This window comes from Dermacentor andersoni, chromosome 7, assembly GCF_023375885.2.
Source record: "Dermacentor andersoni chromosome 7, qqDerAnde1_hic_scaffold, whole genome shotgun sequence".
Taxonomy (NCBI): domain Eukaryota; kingdom Metazoa; phylum Arthropoda; class Arachnida; order Ixodida; family Ixodidae; genus Dermacentor; species Dermacentor andersoni.
This window is the reverse complement of record NC_092820.1, coordinates 166,657,030-166,682,295: the sequence shown is the minus strand read 5'-3', so window position 1 is coordinate 166,682,295 and position 25,266 is coordinate 166,657,030. Positions and strand designations below refer to the sequence as shown.

The 25,266-nt window shown below is 45.0% G+C and overlaps 1 protein-coding gene and 1 long non-coding RNA gene across 6 annotated transcripts in view; one reads left to right on the top strand and one right to left on the bottom strand.

The window, feature by feature from the left end:
* LOC129385288 (uncharacterized) overlaps positions 1 to 25,266 on the top strand; it is a 482,098-nt gene that overhangs the window by 275,620 nt on the left and 181,212 nt on the right. The gene's annotated exons all lie outside the window — the stretch shown is intronic.
* Positions 1 to 25,266, bottom strand: part of LOC140219526 (uncharacterized) — an 80,696-nt gene that overhangs the window by 34,448 nt on the left and 20,982 nt on the right. For all 4 annotated transcript variants that reach the window (XM_072289385.1, XM_072289387.1, XM_072289386.1 and 1 more), the window contains exons 5-8: positions 14,446 to 14,490; positions 9,539 to 9,592; positions 8,254 to 8,316; positions 1,459 to 1,488 (exon numbers count right to left, since the gene is read on the bottom strand). In XM_072289385.1, the coding sequence (XP_072145486.1) occupies positions 1,459 to 1,488; positions 8,254 to 8,316; positions 9,539 to 9,592; positions 14,446 to 14,490 (192 nt within the window). The remainder of the gene's footprint in view (positions 1 to 1,458; positions 1,489 to 8,253; positions 8,317 to 9,538; positions 9,593 to 14,445; positions 14,491 to 25,266) is intronic.

The window sequence follows — 25,266 nt, the reverse complement described above, 5'->3', positions numbered from 1 at the left end:
TTGCGGCCGCTCACGTTGAGCAGCAGGCCCAGGACCCTGATCTTGGGAACTTCGGAGATGCGTTGCCCCGATGCAGTCACAATGTTGATGTGATCACACTCCCGAAGGGGAGCGCGCTTCCGTCCCGGTCGAAGCGGTGTGAGGACGAACAGCTCGGATTTGGCGGGCGAGCACATTAGGCCTGTGCTGTCAAGGTGCTGCTCGATGGCGGTAACCGCCGCTTGCATCTGTTGCTCGATGCTGGCGTCGGTGCCGCCGGCCGCCCACAGGGTAATGTCGTCGGCGTAAATCGTATGCCGGACGCCGGTCCCCGCTACTGCCCTTGCTACCCCGATCATGACGAGGTTAAAGAGCAACGGCTAGATGACCGAACCCTGCGGAGTACCCGTACTGCCGAGCTTGTGTTCGGGGAGCTTGAGGTCTCCGGCGTGCAGTTCCACCGTGCGGTTGGTCAAGAAGTCTTGAATATAATTGTAGCTCGTTACCCCCATGTTGAGTCTTGATACTTGTGCTAATATGGCTGAGTGTTTGACTTTGTCGAATGCACTTTGTAAATCGAGACCCAGAATTACTTTGCTTTCTTGTGTCTTGTTGTCGATGGTTTCTTCTTTGAGTTGTAACATGGTATCTTTTGTGCTGAGTCTGCGCCGGAAGCCGATCATCGTGTCAGGATAGAGGCCTTCCTTCTCTAGGTATTCCTGCCACCGGTTGGCGACCACGTGCTCCAGCACTTGTGTAGTACTTTCGAGGAGGTGCGCGGGCACCAGCGATTACGATAGAACCTTTGACGAGTCATGCCGTGCCATGTCATGTCAGTCATGTGAAGCCGATGCGCTTGACGGAATGTGCACGGAATTCTTTCACTCGTGCGATAAAAACAGCGCAAAACAGATACGCCTGCAGAAACAAACTCGAGGTGACCGCGGAGACGCACATGTGACATCAAAACGACCCATAGTCACCATGACGTTTTTCCTGTTTCGGCAATTCTCGTGCTTGCAGTGTGCAAAATTGTGACCTTCAAGATCTGCTTCCCCTCCGCCTTGGGAGCAGTTTTTGAGGTGGCCATTTGATTTCGTCACCAGTTAGCGTTTCCAGGGTTGTTGTAGGTTCAAGTGCGATAAAAACAACTTCTGATACAAATCCTTTAGCCTACACAACGCGCTCAAATTTTGCCAAGCTTCTGCGCAACGTGTACGGGATGAGATGAAATTAATTGCAGCACAAAAGTTTGTTGCCATGGCCCTTTATAAAGAGGCGCTGCAAAGCCACTTTCCCACTATTGAAACGAACCAGTTTAAAATTACGCCTCTTATTGGCTCAATGTGCTAGTACGTGGCACATTACTTCTACCTTCTTAGTTCGTGCACCAAAAACTTTTGTTTTTCAAGCGTTCATTTCAGTGATAACACTTTACAGTGGGATAGAGTTTTGTAAGAATACGCCAGCCACACTCACCCGTGGTTTCTGTTCCATTGTGGGGCTTTCCTGCAGTAAACATTTCCATTGCGTAAATATATATGTACATATATAAACCGTATCCGTTTTACGTGCTGATGATAATACAATCTTTTTTTAGGTTCAGTGTACCTTGTACTCGGTGGTAACTATGTAGAAAGTACCGGCAGAACGCCTTCGCGTGCGGCTGCGTTTTGCGTGGCTGCCTCTATGAAGCGCTCGATACCCGCTACATTTCTGTGTAGTCTTTTGCCGTGCAATGTGCTACATTGTGCGTATAGGTTGTTGCAATTGTACCTAATGCACCATTTGCTTGGAATAACAACGATTTATATTGAAACGTTCTCTTTATAAGCTGAAATAACGTATCATAGCAAGTGAATAGCATGAACTGTGGTGCAAACGATCTTGGCCAGCACAATAACGCTACTCACTGGGCAAAACTACGCTAATGCTCAAAAATGTTTACCTATAGTTGCAGGCATTTCTTTGGCGCATTCAAGTGCCGCGTATGCCTGAGGCCTCATCACTGCTGCGCGTCATAGCTCTCACACTTACGCTCAAATTGTTTTAATGAGCCAAACTTACCTTTTGACTAAGTGATTCTTAATATTACTCTCTGCCAAATGACCTACACGCAGCTTTAGTAAATCGAACTTACCTTTTTTAGGCAGTGATTCTTAATATTACTTTCTCAATAAGAAATGGCTTTGTATAGTAACAATATTGTGGTACCACGCATAAAGTAGAAAGTTCCGTGCGGAAGTCACCAAAACATGTGACTTCCGCGAGCATTATATATCTTTTCGCGATGTCCAGGTAGGAAACAAGACAGTGAGAACAAATTCAATCACTCCGTGTTGCAGTGAATGTTTCGATTAATTATATTATTTACGCAGATGATACCACTTTATTCTTCTCAGGAACCAAGGAGGATGAACTCATAAATTTGGCCGATGAAATACTCAGAAAAATGTATAACTGGTCGGTAAAAAGCTCTATCCATTACATTGCTCCAACACAAATGTGGTCCTCTTCAGAGCGAAGTCCGCGCCTTGTGATCTCACTCAGTGCCTCACACTCAATGATACGAAAATAGAACTTTCTGCTACAGCAAAACACCTTAGGGCGTTATCTTTCATTAACTGATGTCATGGAGCGACCACACCGATTACTTACGAAATAAACTTAGCAAATCGTGAGGTATGTTGCGCACATGTCAGAGATTACTCCCAATACCACAGAAACTTATGGTTTATAACCGACTATTCGCTTTTCACCTGCGCAATTGTCACCTCGTTTGGTCATATAGTACTAAAAGATTGTGCTGTTTTCAACTTACCTTACAATGCGCATACGCGTCATGTATTCCGGAAGTTTAAAATTTTGCGAGTAGACCACCTTTACAAGTATCAACCTATATGTTCTTCCAAATGTCATATGATTATAGCTACTAATCATGTAATAAACATTGCAAACTTGCAACAGTATCCTGCTTTTCGCATAACTATATACAGTGAACACTGGGCAATGCCTCGCCCAGTGTTCCTCGACTAATTATGGCCTTCAAACGCTGTCCTACTGTCTCCCCTCACCAATTAAAAAATACAAACTAGATGTAAATATACGTCATATATGCAAGAACACAATACTGAAAAATTTTCTGTTAATTTTAACTTTTTTATTTGTCACTTGAAAAGTATTTCTTTACCGCTTCAAAGTTGTCATTCCTGCTCTTGCTATATATATATATATATATATATATATATATATATATATATATATATATATATATATATATATCCCTTGCCACAAGAATGTACACCGAATGTGTTGCCATGTGCTGCCTGTCGTTCACGGGCAGGTGGAACCCATCAAGCTGCCGCTATGCAGCTTTTCTCCTGCCATCCCCACCGCTTATCTACATGAGTGTACTTATGTGGTAAACAAACTTCGATTAAATATATATATATATATATATATATATATATATATATATATATATATATATATATTGTACACGATTGTGTTGGCGTTGTATAGATCGATAAGAAATCTATGAAAGGCTTCCTTGTAGTTGAAAAAGTGGTTTTTATTTGATAGTTCTAATGCACTCAGTATTATACAGGGAGTTCTTGCTTATCGCTACCGGAATTCTTAAGTCAACCGTGACACGTAGCACATTTGTACTTACTTAGCTAGATCGCTCAGAGGTATGCATTATTTGTAAAAAAAATTAATGTGAACATTACACGAATTAAATATTTCTTGCTAACTGCCATTCAACTAAGCATTATACCCAAATTATTACAATTTACCAATTACAGCTCATGATACTTAAAGTCGTATCCCCTTGGAACAAGTTCTGAGGCTGACACCTGTTTCCAGAGATGCGTTCTCAATTTTTTTACAACCAAATGCATTGTATTTTTGTAGTTTCTGAACTGCAATTATTACAAATCCGTTTGGATGAACATCTCAAGTGGAACATCATTCCATTTTTACGGCAAATTTGTGGGCACTTATCTTGACCTTATCTTACCTTGACTGACCAAGTAGGGCACCACTGCAGGTTAAATGAGGCGTACAACTCCTGCGGGACCCGCCGTGGTTGCTCAGTGGTTATGGTGTTAGACTGCTGAGCACGAGGTCGCGGGATCGGACCCCGACCACGGCGGCCGCATTTCGATGGGGGCGAAATGCGAAAACACCCGTGTACTTAGAATTAGGTGCACGTTAAAGAACCCCAGGTGGTCGAAATTTTCGGAGTCCTCCACTACGGCGTGCATAATCAGAAAGTGGTTTTGTCACGTAAAACCCCATAAATTAATTTTTAATTTAACTCCTACGGGGACGGTAGAGTATCCGTCTCCAGTGCAAGAGGACCGTGATTCAAATCCCGGTGCCGCGCTATTCTCCACCGGAAAATACAAAAAAAAAAAAAAAAACGTGTGTTGAGAAAATTGCACAAACAGGCCTGGAGTGCGGCCTGATCCCGGTGACCAGAACCGGTAACGCACTCTCTCACCAGAGCAGGATTGGCCACCCTGGTGCAGTACTTGGCCACAACCTCCTATATGAATACAACAATCAAACCCCGGCCCTCAGTCCCCAGCAGCCGCGAAGCAACTGACCACGGCGGCGGTCAGATCTGTGACGCTGCAGAGGGTGCTAAGAATACCTGGCTCCGGACAGGCCGCCATTGGAATCTGAACCTGGCAACGTTTAACGTTAGAACGCTATCTAGTGAGGCGAGTCTAGCAGTGTTATTGGAGGAACTAGAGGGTAGTAAATGGGATATAATAGGGCTCAGTGAGGTTAGGAGGACAAAAGAAGCATATACAGTGCTAAAAAGCGGGCATGTACTGTGCTACCGGGGCTTAGCGGAGAGACGAGAACTAGGAGTCGGATTCCTGATTAATAAGGAAATAGCTGGTAACATACAGGAATTCTATAGCATTAACGAGAGGGTGGCATGTCTTGTTGTGAAACTTAATAAGAGGTACAAAATGAAGGTTGTTCAAGTCTACGCTCCTACATCTAGTCATGATGACCAGGAAGTCGAAAGCTTTTATGAAGACGTAGAATCGGCGATGGGTAAAGTCAAAACAAAATACACTATACTGATGGGCGACTTCAATGCCAGGGTAGGCAAGAAGCAGGCTGGAGACAAGTCAGTGGGGGAATATGGCATAGGCTCTAGGAATAGCAGAGGAGAATTATTAGTAGAGTTTGCAGAACAGAATAATATGCGTATAATGAATACCTTTTTCCGCAAGCGGGTTAGCCGAAAGTGGACGTGGAGGAGCCCGAATGGTGAGACTAGAAATGAAATCGACTTCATACTCTGCGCGAACCCTGGCATCATTCAAGATGTAGACGTGCTCGGCAAGGTACGCTGCAGTGACCACAGGATGGTAAGAACTCGAATTAGCCTAGACTTGAGGAGGGAACGAAAGAAACTGGTACACAAGAAGCCAATCAATGAGTTAGCGGTAAGAGGGAAACTAGAGGAATTCCGGATCAAACTACAGAACAGGTATTCGGCTTTATCTCAGGAAGAGGACCTTAGTGTTGAAGCAATGAACGACAATCTCATGGGCATCATTAAGGAGTGCGCAATAGAAGTCGGTGGTAACGCCGTTAGACAGGAAACCAGTAAGCTATCGCAGGAGACGAAAGATCTGATCAAGAAACGCCAATGTATGAAAGCCTCTAATCCTACAGCTAGAATAGAACTGGCAGAACTTTCTAAGTTAATCAACAAGCGTAAGACAGCGGACATCAGGAACTATAATATGGATAGAATTGAACAGGCTCTCAGGAACGGAGGAAGCCTAAAAACAGTGAAGAAGAAACTAGGAATAGGCAAGAATCAGATGTGTGCGTTAAGAGACAAAGCCGGCAATATCGTTACTAATATGGACGAGATAGTTCAAGTGGCTGAGGAGTTCTATAGAGATTTATACAGTACCAGTGGCACCCACGACGATAGTAGAAGAGAGAATAGCCTAGAGGAATTCGAAATCCCACAGGTAACGCCAGAAGAAGTAAAGAAAGCCTTAGGAGCTATGCAAAAGGGGAAGGCAGCTGGGGAGGATCAGGTAACAGCAGATTTGTTGAAGGATGGTGGTCAGATTGTTCTAGAGAAACTGGCCACCCTGTATACGCAATGCCTCATAACCTCGAGCGTACCGGAATCTTGGAAGAACGCTAACATAATCCTAATCCATAAGAAAGGGGACGCCAAAGACTTGAAAAATTATAGACCGATCAGCTTACTGTCCGTTGCCTACAAAGTATTTACTAAGGTAATCGCAAATAGAATCAGGAACACCTTAGACTTCTGTCAGCCAAAGGACCAGGCAGGATTCCGTAAAGGCTACTCAACAATAGACCATATTCACACTATCAATCAAGTGATAGAGAAATGTGCAGAATATAACCAACCCTTATATATAGCTTTCATTGATTACGAGAAAGCGTTTGATTCAGTCGAAACCTCAGCAGTCATGGAGGCATTACGGAATCAGGGTGTAGATGAGCCATATGTAAAAATACTGGAAGATATCTATAGCGGCTCCACAGCCACCGTAGTCCTCCACAAAGAAAGCAACAAAATCCCTATAAAGAAAGGCGTCAGACAGGGAGATACGATATCTCCAATGCTATTCACAGCATGTTTACAGGAGGTATTCAGAGGCCTGGAGTGGGAAGAATTGGGGATAAAAGTCGATGGAGAATACCTTAGCAACTTGCGATTCGCTGATGATATTGCCTTGCTTAGTAACTCAGGAGACCAATTGCAATGCATGCTCACTGACCTGGAGAGGCAAAGCAGAAGGGTGGGTCTGAAAATTAATCTGCAGAAAACTAAAGTACTGTTTAACAGTCTCGGAAGAGAACAGCAGTTTACGATAGGTAGCGAAACACTGGAAGTGGTAAGGGAATACATCTACTTAGGGCAGGTAGTGACCATGGATCCGGATCATGAGACTGAAATAACCAGAAGAATAAGAATGGGTTGGGGTGCGTTTGGCAGGCATTCTCAAATCATGAACAGTAGGTTGCCACTATCCCTCAAAAGGAAAGTGTACAACAGCTGTGTGTTACCAGTACTCACATATGGGGCAGAAACCTGGAGGCTTACGAAAAGGGTTCTGCTGAAATTGAGAACGACGCAACGAGCTATGGAAAGAAGAATGATGGGTGTAACGTTAAGGGATAAGAAAAGAGCAGATTGGGTGAGGCAACAAACGCGGGTAAACGACATCTTAGTTGAAATCAAGAAAAAGAAATGGGCATGGGCCGGACATGTAATGAGGAGGGAAGATAACCGATGGTCACTAAGAGCTACGGACTGGATTCCAAGAGAAGGGAAGCGTAGCAGGGGGCGGCAGAGAGTTAGGTGGGCAGATGACATTAAGACGTTTGCAGGGACAACATGGCCACAATTAGTACATGACCGGGGTAGTTGGAGAAGTATGGGAGAGGCCTTTGCCCTGCAGTGGGCGTAACTAGGCTGATGATGATGATGATGATGATCTCAAAACTGCTGCTAGTTTCCAAACTCATTCAACATGGATGTGCCTCATGTAATCACTGGCTTCAATTAGTGTATTCCTGTGCTGCACTAAAATAAATAGTTAAAAATGTAATTAGTGCATATTTAATTCAGTTGAGTATACTTGTTGATTTCAAGTGTAAGTAATATATGCCGCTTCGAGTATTCTAGATCGATAGCTAGATTTATGCAAAACGCTACCGGGGATTTTTCAAAATTATTTTACCGTAAAAATAGAACACCCGGTATTTTAATCACATTGCCTAAATGTATCGGCGTGCATATGCCTATCAGCTTCAGTCCGTTGTGCGCTTTTGCGGACCCGTTCTTTGTAATCTTACTTCATGACGAGAACGTCCACGCCTTTTAATAATAACTCTTGCAAGGATAAAGCGTGTATGTGTCCCTGCATGGCTTCGCTCAAATCTTCATTTAAAGCAGCACATGTAGCGATGTGCCAATGTAAAGCGCACACATGGGTAGTGTGGCCTCCTGAATATGCGAAGGCGTGAAGAAAAGGCAGTTCAATGCTAGCTGAGAAACGCTACATCAAAATTGGATTTCACAAGGGGGTGGCAACTTCAACTCACCGTCGTAACAATTTGGCCTCGTTGGTGGGCCATTGTTAAGATCATCGTGCGCAGGTACATGATGAAGAATAAGCAACAGGTAATTTCTCCTTCTTCACCATGTACATGTGCTGCAATCAAACTCGTAGAAATGCCTCTCACCCCCATGCTCTTGTCCATTACGTTGTTTTGGAGGCTTGGCCGCTGGCGCACTGCTTCCGGTACCTAAAAATGTGCACAGGTGGCTCGCGTCATAGGGCACACTTGTATTGGGCTTCCCAGCCAAGGTTAGCCAAGCTGTTGTTAGCGTATTTTTTATTTTTTTAAGATTGCTCGTGTAAATAGTACGCAAAAACTATCTAGGTGCGGAAGACGACAGATGTCAGAACACCTTATTGGTCTCACAAGAGTATTTTGTATCATTTTTTTTTATCTTCACGCTTGGCTAAGCTTAGCTGATACATGCGGTGTACTTGCAGAGTTCAATAGGCTATTCAATCAAAGCCCTGAACAATGGTTAAAGTGCTCCTATCTAGGTGCTTCATTACGGAGAGAAGTGTTTGCCTTCATGCATGCCTCACTCGAGCGCACTATTTATTGTTTACGTGTGCCACGGTAAGGTGACATGCCTGAAAGTTGGGTGTTATACACTATGCTGTGATAGTAGTTTGAGTTATAGTCAGTGATTTGTCCATGCTTTTTTTTGCGCTGTTCATCGCGCTGATTCACAATTTCTAAATTATCCCGTATGGTCTTTCACTTCGCTAGCTTCATTTACACTTCCCAGTATAGAGCATGTGATATTTTATTTCATGCTCTGTTTCCTCTCTTTATTCTTGCTGAGTGCCCACGAGACTGTGTCTTAAATAGGGTAGTAAAACGTGCATGGACGTTTTAACAACAAATCAACTATGATGGTTTTGTAGTTGGAGCACTAAGTAAGTGTTTCCATTAAGAATTTTCAAGCCGTCATCAAATAAAGCACCGATCAAAATAAGCACCTTTTCCTACGGGCACTTTGCTATGAGCTAAGTAAAAATGGACATGTTCTAGTGGCTCGCAGTTCTGAGGACGAAATCATCCCCACTGGAAGTCCCATCTCTAAAAGGGGGTTACGTGTCTGCAGTATTTTATGTTTATAGATTTCCATGTATTCTATTTTTTATCACTTCAATGATTACACCACTATGATGATCCTCGGGGAGTGTCACGATTTGAACAAATTGACTGCGGTAGTTGTCGCTGCAAAGTACCTATAATGGTTTTACTTATAAAAGAAGTGCATGTAGACATATTATCATTAAGGACTTATGGTCATCAAAAATCGCAAGTACTAAATCGCATACTTCGAGCAACAGGCTGCTCTTCACAAAAGCTTGGTCAACTTTTTATCGCTTGCTTATTACGAACTAACCGCATTCATGTGAATATGGCCAGATGTACTCACCTGCTGGCCTTCGTTTCTGCTGTTTCATTTTGCCGCAGGGTTTCATTCTGTTATCTAAAATATATATAAAATCACACATCTTCCACACCGTGCATATAAAAGTTGGAAGAATTTCGCATTCTAAGGTGCCAGTCCTACACAAGTGCTCGCAGTATAGCCTTTACTGCTAGAAGTTTCTCTTTGAATTTAGTGCAAATAAAGCATTCATACTTGGTTGAAAATCACTGTCTTGTAGAGTCCGAATCACACTTGTCTAGAACTGTGGACTGACTTGCTACGGACTGCGTCAGCGTCCGCAGCTACTACCTCGCGATAGCTGCTAGGATCCACGTGTTATTTTTTTTTGCTAAAGCAAATATACTGTGAATATCGCATGAGCATGCGGAATGACCATGCGTGGTCTCACTACGGCTTAAGCTTTTTTTTTTTTTTTTGCTGTTAAAGATGGTGGTTAAATCGGGCAATTGACCACTCCAGAAAAGTGCAATTCAGACTGTACAGAGATAAAAACTGGCACATAGGGTTCCAACCAGTCCGACTTGCAGATTCACGTCGAAGAGCTCCTTGTAATGTCTCCGGTTACCAGGGGACAGACTTGACAGGTAGGCACATTTCGCATTAGTAAACTGTAAAATTATTTGCCTAATGCATTTTGTACTGTTATCACAGAGTTCTTACGTGTGATGGCCATTAGTTCGAGTTTTTGAAGGCCATTTGCTTGTCACAGTTGAATGTTTCGCTCAGATTAATTTGATCAAAGATACTCAATAAAAACTTTATTACTAAATAATTGAGGATGCCAAGAATGTTTCTCAAGAATCTCCGAACCCTAGATCATAACACATTGCCGACAATTCGATTACATTGTGACACGCTAACTATGGGTGTTTTTGCCGCATTATTTGGTGTTTTTTTGGAAAATATGTAACACAGAGAGTGTGAGCAGTTCTACAACAACTACTCAGAGTAAATGAAATATTTTCCTGCAGGAACTCATGACTGGACATTTTGCAAGACATGTCCTGAATCCAACTTAGACCGCAATGAATACGTTTAATTTTTTGAAAGCAGTTTGACACCATCATTGGCCGGATGCGGCATTTTTATTTTGTGCAATGAAGTCTTTTTTTCTTCCCTGCAGTAATGGCCAGGGTCACTAGCAATCAAGAAACACCACTGGTTTTTGTAATTAACACGATGTTACCGTGCTATTATGTTTTATGTAATGCGAAAGTTGTGTAGTCGATCCCCACCTGCGACAAGTTATCGTTCGTCCACTTTTATTTTCCTTTTCTTTATTATTTTTCTACATTTCAGTCTCATCCACAGCTAAATACCCCATGCTTTCCTAGGCTTCATTGCCTGTTGGTTTTGCATGGTTGTAATTAACAAAAATCGGTCCCTCTGTTTCCTCCTTCTCGCTCGCACTACTATGTGGCACTATTAAATGGTTGGTTTCTTAAAGGGACCCTTAAACGATATTGACGATTTTCTACAAACGTACTGAGTCGTTATAGTAGGTCCTTCTGATCATTAATTGACGCATCTAAGTGCTCCGCGTAAATCGTGTATTTTGTTATAAAGTATTAAGAATGCACATCGCTGGCGATCGCAGCACACTGCGCGGCGGAATTTTAAGCCGCCCCTACCCATATGACGCAAATCACCCATATGACGTCAGTGGGGCGAGCTATCCGATTGGCTGACCAGGACACGTGATCGATAATTTTTCCAACTTTATGCTAAACAAATGATGTTCGTAATAGTTGGAATGTTACTTAATTTCTTTTTATAAAAAGAAAGTAACATAAAGGGAATGCGCAAGAACAATTTTTTAGTGCACTTAAGCACTTCCGGCACACAGCAAGTGACACTTCGTCTGCTTGTGTTAAAACGTGCTCCCTCTTTGACGAGAGCTGCGCCGTCAGTGTCGGACTGTCTTTTCGCGAGCGCTATGATTCGACTTTGTTGCGTTGTGGACTGCAAACGTAGCGACTCGCAATATGTCAAGCTGCGACATCGTGTCCCTCTGCAAGCCAGTTGACGAGCGAACTGGCTGCAGCTCATCGGACTGCCGCTATCCGATCGGCACCAGGATTTGCGCGATTGCGGCCGTCACTTTGCGCCGGAAGGTTACTAACGCAATAGCGTTTCGCGAGTCCGGTATTAGGGTAAACGCAAGCGCAAGGGGACATGGCCAGGCCCTGTCCCCTTGCGTGTCGTTTCATGGGATGAACAGAAACGCAAATGTGAATGGTCTGCACGGTGCAGCCACCTGGTGGCATAGAGCTCAACCAGACACAGTAGCAGTAACAAAATGTATTCTTTGCTGCTGGTGTAAATTTTTTCGCAGGAGTGTAATCGTTAACACTTTGTTTTTGTAAATGTTTAAAATGTTTTACACTTTGTTAGAGCAATATTAGCTCTTTCTTTGGCTGGTTATGCTCTGCGCCAACAGGTGGCTGGACCGTGAAGACCGATCAGGCAGCTAACGTACGTCTACGCTAAAGTTCCTTCATCAGCTTGAGTTTATGCCTCCGCCGTTCCGTCGAAACGTTCAGCTAGCGTGTGGTTACCGGAATATCAGACACGTTCGGCGCTGCGACAAAATGCTTGCAATGCACGGTGCTTTGATAGCTCTCGCTTGGGGTCGACGGCCAAGCGGCTAGCGGAGAGGTTTCGCGCGGGAGGGGCGGGCTCCAAAACAACTGGAAGTGGACAATGTGACGTCGCACCGTGACGCAGAACCAGTGAAGGCGGAGCTTGGCCCCGATCGCTCGGCGAATGAGTTGAGGAGGAAAAGCATGGCTAGGGAGGAGGGTAACTTGTAATCGCTTGTTTCTCCATTAATACGTAACGCTTCACTTAAATTGTGGTGCGAATGTTCTACTTAAGCTCTACCCTACGCGTCTACAAAATTTGTCCGAACCGTTTCAGGGGCCCTTTAAAATCTTTTCATATGCTTTGCCTGACTGGCTACGACATTCATGCAATCAAGACACCAGCAGGGGTGGCATCTAGAACGTTCGCTTCCGGGAAATACGGTCACTTTTTCTAGGCTTCGCGTGAAGTCCGGCGCAAGACGCGTCGATGTACACGGCCGACAGTGTTGCCAGACATTGTGTGACTCGGTATAGTGCAAGAAAATTTGTGCGCCGTCGACGCTGACGTGTGCGCGCCCAATCGCGCGAAATCACGAGAAAGCGATCATGTCACCCAAAAATTACCACTCGGGAATAACAGCATAGTTTTGTTTCCGTCTGTCCAGGGACTACGGGCCGTCTTCTCATAACATAAACGAGAACACGTTACCCCTCCTCGCGCTACATTTGTGAAGATTAACGGTTAGTTGCACGGGTAAAACTATTGGCCTGAGGAAAGCACATGAAGGCGTAAACATTTAGTTTCCAAACATGTATGCTTAGGAGCAATTGTTAATCTACATGAGTCTAACTGCTGGAGACTAACAGTTGATCATGTTACATTTGTTCGTAATTCCTTAGAGGTAACCGTTGTGGACACTCAGGTACTACCCCAAAGCGACAACTGCCTACTCATTTTAGTCATATTAGGTTTAGTGTGTAGGCCACGCAAGCCTGTGGGAGTGGTATGTGCGGTCTTATTAATATGTTATTGTGTAAAAACGGTACGTAACAGCCTCCCCAGCTCATATTAAACGAGCATGTCCTCTCACCTCTAGGCTGTTTAAAGAAACTGTGGTCGTCAAGCTGGAAAACAGCCACTTCGAAAGAGCAGCTGAATGAATGACCGAACTGTGGCCGGTTGCGCAGTTCGCGAACTCTGTCAAGGCGGGATCACCTTGCGGCGTGGGGTCTGGTTCGTTCACTATAAATGCCGCATTGCGACGATCACCAAACAATGAACACGAGTTTTTCTTTAATTTGTATGGCTGTGTCTGTTGAAACGCAAGCATTAATGCGTGGTAATGCTTGTAACAAAATGTCAGAAAAACTTAAACATCCTAATTCTGAGTGACGGGGTGTTTTGCCATCTGAATCAATCGTGGGCGAGCCATTTTGCTTACGTAGCCTCCGCGACTGCGCAACATCTGCGGCTGCGGTTACAGACGCACATCAGGCGTCATTTTAATGGTGTGCTGGGGAAGAAAATCTCATTCGAACCTGCTCCAGACGCTTAGCGAAAGTGGCGGGGCAATTACTAGGCCTTGCCCTTAATTTGCGACTAATTAGCAGCTTGTGACATTTATATGGATGCATAAGGCACTTTTCTGGACAAAAATTGTGTAATTTTTATTACTGCGTGATAACAACTCTTCTTCACAACATTTAATCTTTTGGGCTTACTGACAGAGAGAAAGTGATCAGCGGTGGCGGAACAAAGCAAACTCTGCATCGAGCCAAGCTTTGAATCGGAGACTCGTCATCAATTATCGCAACAGTCGTGCCCGGATAAACAGAAGTTTTCTTGTCGAAACGTACACTACAAGCTGAGGCTTCTCTTTCCACTTCCCTTCCTTCGCCCGGCAACTCTTGATCATTTTATACTTAACTCTGTGACAACGTTAGGGTCTTGTCAGCGTCTGCTTCGAGCTAGCTTATATGTAGTTTTTGTCAATTTTCTTTACTATTAGGTTTCTTCTTCTATGACAAGCGTAGCCGTGCTATAATTCTTGACTTTGGTTCATATTTCTTTTTGACTTTCTCGTGCGCACTTGAATCAATTTAGTCACTTGCTTGTAATAGTCATGTGAGAGCACAAGTAGCACGTTGGTAATGAAAGGCGCACATGTACACAAAGGCGGTTCAGTAAACAAAACAAAAAAGACCACATTTGAATGCTTCTGAAGTCACCTGTACAGATGAATCATATATGTAGTCACCAGACGCAAGAGTAAAATTCAGTTGTCACGTGTATTTACTACTCACTTGTATTGCGTGACCCCGGCTTTCCGACAGCGTATCTTGGTCCACCTAGAAGTACATATACGCACGTTGTGACTTTATGCACACCAATAACATCGCATATAAACCAAATTGACGTTTTTCCTTTCTTTTTATTGCGGCCGACGCTGAGGCGTTTTAATAAAATGGCGCGGTGTTCGGAGAACTAATTCAGATTGATTCCACAGAACGCCGCGAGGTATACGTAACCAGAGGGCCGAAATCCAGCAGATAAAACAAGTAGTGCTCTTGTAAAAACAGTGAAGGGTCCCAGGCCCGAGCAAATGGGCTCCCATTGGGAGCTCAAGCTTCAGGACGTTCAAATTAAAGCCTGTTGTTCCTCTTTTCTGGTGCCGTGGAGTTCCGGTGCGCGAATACAAAAAAAGGCACTGATCACAATGGCCTTATGTCTAGCACTGACCTTATGTTATCTATGGGACAGCGAAATCTATAAGGAAACAAATACTTTTTGTCTGCTTAAACAGGGAACGTCTGGTTGAGTACGTTTCTTATCCAGACACCAGCATTGGTGACTCTTTTATTCAGCTTGAAATCGTACAAAAAAGCATTTCAATAAAAGTTATTCGCAGACTAAATAACGCGCAGCTGGGTCCCTTTAGTACTTGAATTTTCAGTAAACAGTTTCTGTTGAATAAAGTCAATTTCGCTAGCGTGTATTTATTTGTTAAAAAAGAAGAGCTGACAAACATGGGAATAACCATTGTTCTTCAACTTTCGCAAGAGTCTTGCATCAATAATAAGCAAGAAAACGCCACCACCATGAAGTAAAGACATCTGGCTCCAAATTTCTGCTGATTCAAACAACGACTTCATGGCAAGAGATACGCCTGGTGATTGTACCTTCCCCTATTATTGATTCTAACATATCTTCACCATTTGGCATACCTGAACTACGTCTACTCCTATCATTTTCCTATATCCACTTCCCGACAAGTAAAACTTTGACTTACCGCATATACAGTCATAAAGGGAACAAGTTATAGGAATCGCTGCCTTCACATCACCTGATGTGGTGTTCTTGTTGTTATAAAACACATGTACAGTGAAAACACGGGGAAGACGGGAGATGGAAATTCAAGACGATGAGCAAAAGCAGAACAAGGTAAAAGCGGAAGCCAACCTTTCGACAAGTGAACTTATTGAAACGTTGGCTCCCGTCTTTACCTTTTGTTCTCGTTTTACACATACAGTGAGTTGTTCGAAAGCCTAAAGGCATACAGAATTACGCTTATATAGCGGTCACAGGGACGCGCTTGCTGCTTTTAGAGGTTATGGCAGTAGAGCAATCGAAGTATTGAGGTAACTTTTCTGTTTGTTTTGTCTTTTCCGTGGAGTGTTTGTTCTTCGCATAACTGTATTTCGGTATTCTTCTGCACCGATGAACAAGCACCTTACTCTGCTGTTGTTCGACGCTTTCTGCTTTATCCTCCAAATGTCTCTATCCGTAGTCCATATTCGTGGAGTAGGTAGATCGACAACGGTTGGGCAAAGTAGTGCAAATATTTATTTTGGACTTATTTCCTCTTGTAACACTAATACGCTAGAGGTGCTCGTGTATTCCCAGTGCACTAAAAGTACATCGCACTGTTTTGTAAGAAGGCAATCGGTAGCGAAGGAAAAGGGGCTTTGTTATGCATAGAATACGAATATTTCGATACTCTAGCAGTCATTGAGAGAGATGTTCAGAATGGCGTTTGGAATCGTCATGCTGCAGACAATGATTTCCTGAGCGAAAGATTCTTGTACAGATCATAACGTGTTGCAGGAAATTGCCGACATCGTAAAAAACCAAATCACAAACCTATTGTACTCAAAACTACTGGAAACTATATCAGCAATGCTAACTACATAATTTGTCGAACTTGTGGTGGCCAATAGGAAATGTTACGTGTGGAAAGACACAGTCGAAAATGCTATTTACACGCTATTTACACTGGAGCCAGGCAGCCAGGCTGACACTCGCTCGTGCCAAGGGCACCGACCAACTTCGCCGTTCTCGCGGCGGCTCGTCTCTTGAGCATCGCTCGATGACATCGTAATATTACCCCCCGGCGCCAAAAGCACCGTCACGGTGTTGTTAAATATCCAAGGTGCATAGAGAGTTGTAGGGCGGGAGTCGGGCAACGTGGACAATGTCACTGGTTGTCACAGTGGAGGACGTAGTGGGCGTGGCTATAATGATTTCACAGGGGACATCGGTCACTTTGCGTATCACGCGATATGGGCCTGTGTAACAGGAAATCAGTTTTTCACAAAGGCCGACTTTACGCGATGGTGACCAAAGCAATACGAGGGCGCCGGGCACAAAATGTACATCACGGTGACGGAGGTCGTAGCGTTGTTTCTGCTTGTCTTGAGACACTTGTAGACGAGCGCGCGCAAGTTGGCGAGCATGGTCAGTATGGGCGATTGCATCACGGGCATAATCGCTAGTTGAAACTGTGGCGGAGGGAAGCACAGTGTCCAGTGGTAGCGGCGGTTCGCGGCCATACAAAAGGTAAAACGGGGAAAAGCCAGCAGTTTCGAGACGGGAAGAGTTGTATGCAAAGCTAATGTAAGGTAGAGCCAGGTCCCAGTCGCGGTGGTCGTCTGAAACGTATTTGGATAGCATGTCTGTAAGGGTGTGGTTCAAACGCTCAGTGAGGCCGTTCGTTTGGGGGTGGTAGGAGGTGGTAAATTTATGCTGTATTGAGCAGGCACGCATGATGTCGTCAATGACTTTGGCCAGAAAGGTGCGGCCGCGGTCTGTAAGCAATTGACGCGGAGCACCATGCATCAAAATGATATCATGTAGGAGAAAGTCCGCAACATCAGTTGCGCAACTGGTCGGAAGAGCACGGGTTATGGCATAGCTGGTCGCGTAGTCCGCCGCGACTGCAACCCACTTGTTTCCTGATGCGGATTCCGGAAATGGGCCGAGAAGGTCCAAGCCGACACGATGGAAGGGCTCGGCAGGGATGTCGAGCGGCTGCAGGTAACCAGCGGGGAGCTGGGAAGGCTTCTTGCGTCGCTGGCAAAGTTCGCAAGCGGCGACGTAACGTCGTACGGAACGGGCAAGGCCCGGCCAGAAGCAACGGCGACGTACACGGTCATAGGTTCGAGATACGCCGAGGTGTCCTGCCGTTGGTGCGTCGTGAAGCTCTTCTAGAACGGTTGAGCGGAGGTGTTTAGGTATGACAAGCAGGAACTCAGAGCCGTCTGGATAAAGGTTACGACGGTACAGAGTACCGTCGCGGAGGACGAAGAGGCGTACAGCAGCATCGGCCGGAGAGTGTTCAAACGGTCGATGAGTGCTCTGATGTAGGCGTCACGGCGTTGCTCGTCGGCGAAATGAAGCAGCTAGGATACAGAGTATAAGCAAGAAGCACTGAAAATATTGGAGGAGTCAGAGTCGTCAACAGGGTAACGCGACACACTGTCAGCGTCTTGGTGCAGGCGGCCAGAATTGTACACCACAGAACATGAAAATTTATGTAGCCTCAAAGCCCATCGACGAAGCCGGCCTGTAGGATCTTTTAGCGATGAGAGCCAGCAGAGAGCATGATGGTCAGTGACTACGGAAAAAGGGCGACCGTAAAGGTAAAAACGGAACTTCGCAACCGCCCAGACAACAGCAAGGCATTCGCGTTCCGTAATGGAATAGTTGCGCTCCAATGGTGCTAGGAGGCGGCTCGCATAAGCAATAACGCGATCCTTGCCACGCTGACGCTGGGCCAAGACGGCACCTACGTCATGACCGCTGGCATCTGTACGTAATTCTGTAGGGGCATCAGGGTCGAAGTGGGCGAGAATGGGTGGTGAGGTTAGAAGAGCGACGAGACGAGAGAAGGCGGTGGCTTCTGCAGTACCCCACGAGAATTGTACGCCTTTCTTCAAAAGATTAGTTAGGGGCCTAGCAATTGTCACAAAATCTGGAACAAAACGACGAAAGTACGAGCACAGCCCTACAAAACTTCGAACGTCTGCGGCTGTCCTCGGAACCGGAAACTCTCGGACAGCGCGAGTTTTGTCGGGATCAGGCTGTACTCCGGAAGCATCAACGACATGGCCCAGAAGAGTAATTTGTCGGTGGCCAAAACGACATTTGGACAAGTTAAGTTGCAGCTTCGCCTTTCGAAATACATCAAGTATAGTTGTGAGACGCTCAAGGTGAGTGTCGAACGTTGGCGAGAAGATGATGACGTCGTCGAGGTAGCAGATGCATGTGGACCATTTGAAACCTTGGAGCAAGGAGTCCATCATACGCTCAAAGGTGGCAGGGGCGTTGCATAATCCAAACGGCATTACATTAAATTGGTCTAGGCCATCAGGTGTGATGAACGCGGTTTTTTCTCTGTTCATATCGTCAACAGCAATCTGCCAATATCCCGAACGAAGATCAACAGACGAGAAATAGCTGGAACTGTGCAGGCAGTCAAGGGCGTCGTCTATACGTGGGAGCGGGTAGACGTCCTTCTTTGTAATGCTGTTCAGATGACGGTAGTCTACACAGAAGCGCCACGTGCCGTCCTTCTTCTTAACCAACACCACAGGTGACGCCCAGGGACTCGATGAAGGCTCAGTGATGTTCTTATCGAGCATTTTGTTCACTTCATCTTGAATTACTCGGCTTTCCGACACAGAAACTCGATACGGTCGTCGGTGAATAGGCGCAGCATCGCCAGTAAGAATCCGATGCTTGACCGCGAGCGTCTGGCCTAAAGGGCGATCATCGAAGCCGAAAATATCGTGGTAGGACGATAATACTTCGCAAAGGTCTTCAGCCTGCGTAGAGGACAGGTCCGTCGCAACCATTTTCTTTATGTTGGGATCGATGTCCGAGGCTGGCGCGAGGGGCATGCTAAGCTTGCGAGAACCATCGGTCGATAACGCTGCCACGTATTGGTCGCCGAGACAATCAATGGCGGCAAGGCAAATACCTTGCGGTAGAATTTGCTTTGCCAATCCAAAGTTACAGACAGGCATGCGAGTGTGGTTCGCAGTAATAGTAAGTATACTGTGAGGCACGGTGACGTCATGCTGCATTGGGATGTCGGGCAGAGGAGTGACGAGGTACTCGCCATCAGGAACTGGTGGGAAGGACAACAGTCCACTTCGGCTTGTTCGACTGCTCCAATCGTCACGGTTGCCTCACATCGTGACCCAGGTGTGTTCTCTGGCCTGCAGGGACAGGATGTCGACGACTGGATCAAGCTCTATGAGCACGCCAGTGCTAATAACAGGTGGGACCCAACGATTATGCTCGCCAATGTCATCTTTTATCTCGGCGGCACCCCATGCCTATGGCACCAAACACATGATGACGAAATAACCAGTTGGGACACTTTCAAAGGAAAGCTACGGGAACTGTTCGGCGACCCCATTGGGCGCAAGGCTGCCGCGACAAAGGCTCTTGCGTCTCGTGTTCCGTCATCTACAGAGCCATACGATAAAGTGGCACATGTGCTAAAAGGCATCACCGACGACTCTTTCAATTTGCTTGTTTTCGGCAAGGTCTCGACTATCGACGCCATTATAAAAGAATGACGTCGCCTTGAACAGGCTAAGAGCCGCCGTATCTCACACCACATTGCACGGCTACCCAGCACCTCCACCAGAAGTGTTACGTGTGGAAAGACACAGACGAAAGATGCTACTTACAAGCTATTTACACTGGAGCCAGGCAGCCAGGCTGACACTCGCTCGTGCCTAGGGCACCGACTAACTTCGTCGTTCTCGCGGCGGCTCGTCTCTTGAGCATCGCTCGATGACATCGTAATAATATGACTCTCCCTCACTCTCATATGTCACGTGTGCCTATGCATCGCATCACGCTGAGGTTTGGCCACTTCCTTGCACCTTTGGAGGCTGCGACCTAATGGCAATCGCCAGCGTAAAATTGGTCTTGAGGTTATCGGCGGCCGCATTTCAAACGAATACGATTGCTATTGCTTTGATACGCGTAATATAAAAATGTCACTTTGTTAGAATAGCAGCAGAAATTATTTTAAAAAGGCACTTTTTCAGCTGACTCAGTTTAAGTTAGCATCCGGCTATGCGCCCGTGCTTCCTTGTGTGGAGAAGTGGAAGTTCTTTTAAACCAATTTTTTTATGGCTGCCAGTTTGTATAACTTTCTCAGCGTATGCTTATCCATGTATACTGTTTTCGACTATCTTTAATGAAATACTTGTTAGCATTAGCTTCTCGGTTGCAACATGTCGTAATTCACAAAACCCTATAGCGTGATTACTTCATTGTCATCCGGGACAAAACAACGTACAAAAAAAAAGTTTCCTTCATTCCAATTTCTTCTGGCTTTGAAACATAGCTTCCCTCAAATTATTTTTCAGTCTTATATGTATTTAGGATTATATGATATAAGAACATATTATTGTCACGTGGTAGTGACGATGAAAAACACAGCAGCAAAAGTGTAAATAACTTTTTATTGGGCGAACCTGTGCCCACAAAAAAAAAAAAAAACAGGCTACATTTTAAAGCACAACCATGGCGCCAAGTACAGTCGGCGATCGTCTAAATCTGATATGCCAGTCAGGCGCGTCGGCTTTAATACATGACTCCTCGAAGGTTCCACAGTAATCGCTGGTACGCGAGCGCCTTCCAGAAAGTAGTACACAATTCGCGTCGCACATGCAGTCAGATTACACTAGCTTCGATGAAATAGAAGCATCGATAACATTCCAGTAAGTCCCAATCATGTGGGTGCGCCTTGCGCTGAGCGATAACATTAAGTGTTTGGTGGGTGAAATTCTGTCCCACACGCCGTGTTTGCTCAGTGGCTATTGTGTTGGGCTGCTGAGCACGAGATCACGGGATCGAATCCCGGCCATGGCGGCCTCATTTCGATGGGGGCGGAATGTGAAAACACCCGTGTACTTAGATTAATGTGCACGTTAAAGAACCTCAGGGGGTCGAAATTCCCGGAGTCCTCCACTACAGCGTGCCTCATAATTAGAAAGTGGTTTTGCCACATAAAACGTCATAATTTTTTGGTACCTCCTATATGAATACAACAATCAAACCCCGGCCCTCAGTCCCCAGCAGCTGCAAGCAACTGACCACGGCGGCGGTCAGACCTGTGACGCCGCAGACGGTGCTAAGAATCCCTGGATCCGGACAGGCCGCCATTGCAATCTAAACCTGGCAACGTTAAATGCTAGAACATTATCTAGTGAGGCGAGTCTAGCAGTGCTATTGGAGGAATTAGAGGGCAGTAAATGGGATATAATAGGGCTCAGTGAAGTTAGGAGGACAAATGCAGCATATAGAGTGCTAAAAAGCGGCGCGTCCTGTGCTACCGGGGCTTAGCGGAGAGACGAGAACTACGAGTCGGATTCCTGATTAATAAGAATATAGCTGGTAACATACAGGAATTCCACAGCATTAACGAGAGGGTGCCAGATCTTGTGAAACTTAGTAAGATGTACAAATTTAAGGTCGTACAGGTCTACGCCCGTACATCCAGTCATGATGACCAGGAAGTCGAAAGCTTCTATGAAGACGTGGAATCCGCGATGGGTAAAGTCAAAACAAAATACACTATACTGATGGGTGACTTCAATGCCAAGGTAGGCAAGAAGCAGGCTGGAGACTAGTCAGTGGAAGAATATGGCATAGGCACTAGGAATAGCAGGGGAGAGTAATTAGTAGACTTTGCAGAACGGAATAATATGGGGATAATGAATACCTTCTTCCGCAAGCCGGATAGCCGAAAGTGGACGTGGAGGAGCCCGAATGACGAGACTAGAAATGAACTAAACTTTATACTCTGCGCTAACCCTGGCATCATACAAGATGTGGACGTTCTTGGCAAGGTGCGCTGCAGTGACCATAGGACGGTAAGAACTCGAATTATCCTAGACTTGAGGAGGGAACGGAAGAAACTGGTACATAACAAGCCGCTCAATGAGTTAGCGGTAAGAGGGAAAATAGAGGAATTCCGGATCAAGCTACTGATCAGGTATTCGGCCTAAACGCAGGAAGAGGACCATAGTGTTGATGCAATGAACGACAATCTTATGTACATCATTAAGATCTGATCAAGAAACGCCAATGTGTGAAAGCCTCTAACCCTACAGCTAGAATAGAACTGGCAGAACTTTCGATGTTAATCAACAAGCGTAAGACAGAATTGATAGAATTCCATATGCTCTCAGGAACTCAAGAAGCCTAAAAGCAGTGAAGAAGAAACTAGGAATTAGCAAGACTCAGATGTATGCGTTAAGAGACAAAGCCGGCAATATCATTACTAATATGGATGAAATAGTTCAAGTGGCTGAGGAGTTCTATAGAGATTTATACAGTACCAGTGGCACCCACGACGATAATGGAAGAGAGAATAGTCTAGAGGAATTCTAAAACCCTCAAATAACGCCGGAAGAAGTAACCAAAGCCTTGGGAGCTATGAGAAGGGGGAAGGCAGCTGGGGAGGATCAGGTAACAGCAGATTTGTTGAAGGATGGTGGGCAGATTGTTCTAGAAAACTGGCCACCCTGTATACGCAATGCCTCATTACCTCGAGCGTACCGGAATCCTGGAAGAACGCTAGCATAATCCTAATCCATAAAAAGAGGACGCCAAAGAATTGAAAAAATATAGACCGATCAGCATACTGACCGTTGCCTACAAAGTATTTACTAAGGTAATAGCAAATAGAATCCGGAACACCTTAGACTTCTGTCAACCAAAGAACCTGGCAGGATTCTGTAAAGGCTACACAACAATAGACCGTATTCACACTATCACTCAGGTGATAGAGAAATGTGCGGAATATAACCAACCCTTATATATAGCTTTCATTGATTACGAGAAAGCGTTTGATTCAGCCGAAATCTCAGCAGTCATGGAGGCATTACAGAATCAGGTTGTAGACGAGCCGTATGTAAAAATACTGAATGACATCTATAGCAGCTCCACAGCCACAGTAGTCCTCCATAAAGAATGCAACAAAATCCCAATAAAGAAAGGAGTCAGGCAGGCAGATATGATCTCTCAAATGCTATTCACAGCGTGTTTACAGGAGGTATTCAGAGACCTGGATGGGGAAGAATTGGGGATAAGAGTTAATGGAGAATACCGTAGTAACTTGCGATTCGCTGATGATATTGCCTTGCTTAGTAACTCAGGGTAACAATTGCAATGCATGCTCGCTGATCTGGAGAGGCAAAGCAGAAGGGTGGGTCTAAAAATTAATCTGCAGAAAACTAAAGTAATGTTGAAGAGTCTCGGTAGAGAACATCAGTTTACGATAGGTAGCGAGGCACTGGAAGTGGTAAGGAAATACATCTACTTAGTTCAGGTAGTCACCGCGGATCCGGATCATGAGACTGAAATAATCAGAATAAGAATGGGCTGTGGTGCGTTTGGCAGGCATTTTCCGATCATGAACAGCAGGATGCCATTTTCCCTCAAGATAAAAGGGTATAACAGCTGTGTCTTACCAGTACTCACGTACGGGGCAGAAACCTGGAGGCTTACGAAAAGGGTTCTACTTAAATTGAGGACGATGCAACGAGCTGTGGAAAGGAGAATGATGGGGGTAACGTTAAGGGATAAGAAAAGAGCCGATTGGGTGAGGGAACAAACACGAGGTAATGGCATCTTAGTTCAAATCAAGAAAAGAAATGGCCATGGCCAGGACATGTAATGAGGAGAGAAGATAACCGATGGTCATTAAGAGTTACGGACTGGATTCCAAGGGAAGGGAAGCGTAGCAGGGGGCGGCAGAAAGTTAGGTGGGCGGATGAGATTAAGAAGTTTGCAGGGACGACATGGCCACATTTAGTACATGACCGGGGTAATTGGAGAAGTATGGGAGAGGCCTTTGCCCTGCAGTAGGCGTAACCAGGCTGATGATGATGACCCGAGAAAAGGATAAAACAGGCACACGTGTCAATATAAAGGCTGGGAGTTAATTAGGTCATCACCATCATCAGCCTATTTTATGTCCACTGCAGGACGAAGGCCTGTCCCCGCGATCTCCAATTACTCCTGTTATGCGCCAGCCGATTCCAACTAGCACCCACAAATTTCCTGATTTCGTCGCACCACCTAGTCTTCTGTCGTCGTCTACTGCGCTTCCCTTCTCTTGGTACCCATTCTGTCGCCCTAATGGTGCAACGGTTATCTAATCAGCGCATTACATGAGCTGCCTAGAGCCATTTTTTTCTCTTAAGAGGAAGCTTTAGCTCGGGCCCAACTCCGACGCGGCCTATTCAAATACATGTAAAATCGCAAAAACGTTTTTCTGAGATAACCCCTGGACCAATTTTAATGAAATTTGTTGCATTCGAGAGAGAAAGTTAAATTCTAGTGACTGTTGGAAGCGGAATTTTGATTTAGGGCTTGAATTTTGTTAAAAGGATTTTCAAAAATTCAGACGTTTGAAAAAAATAGAAGCACGAAGTTTACAAGCTAATAGCTCTGCATCAAGAACAGATATCGCGATTCTGTAAACGGCATCCATTAGACCATTCAAAGCGGACAAATTTGATACGTCAGTTTACATCTTACGTGATTTTGTTACGTTGTTTACGAAGGTTCTGCAAAAGTTGTAATTACACATTACTCAATTTTTTGAGGTTCATGTGTAACATATCAATTTTGTCCGCTTTAGATGTGCTATCAGGTACAATTCACAGAAAATCGATATCATTTTTTCTTGCTGAGTTACGGAGTAGTAAACTTGATAGTTTCGTTTTCTGAAAATTTGCGATTTTTGCCAAGTTTTTATAAAAATTTGACGACCTAAATCGAAAATTCGAAACCAACAGTCACTAGATTTT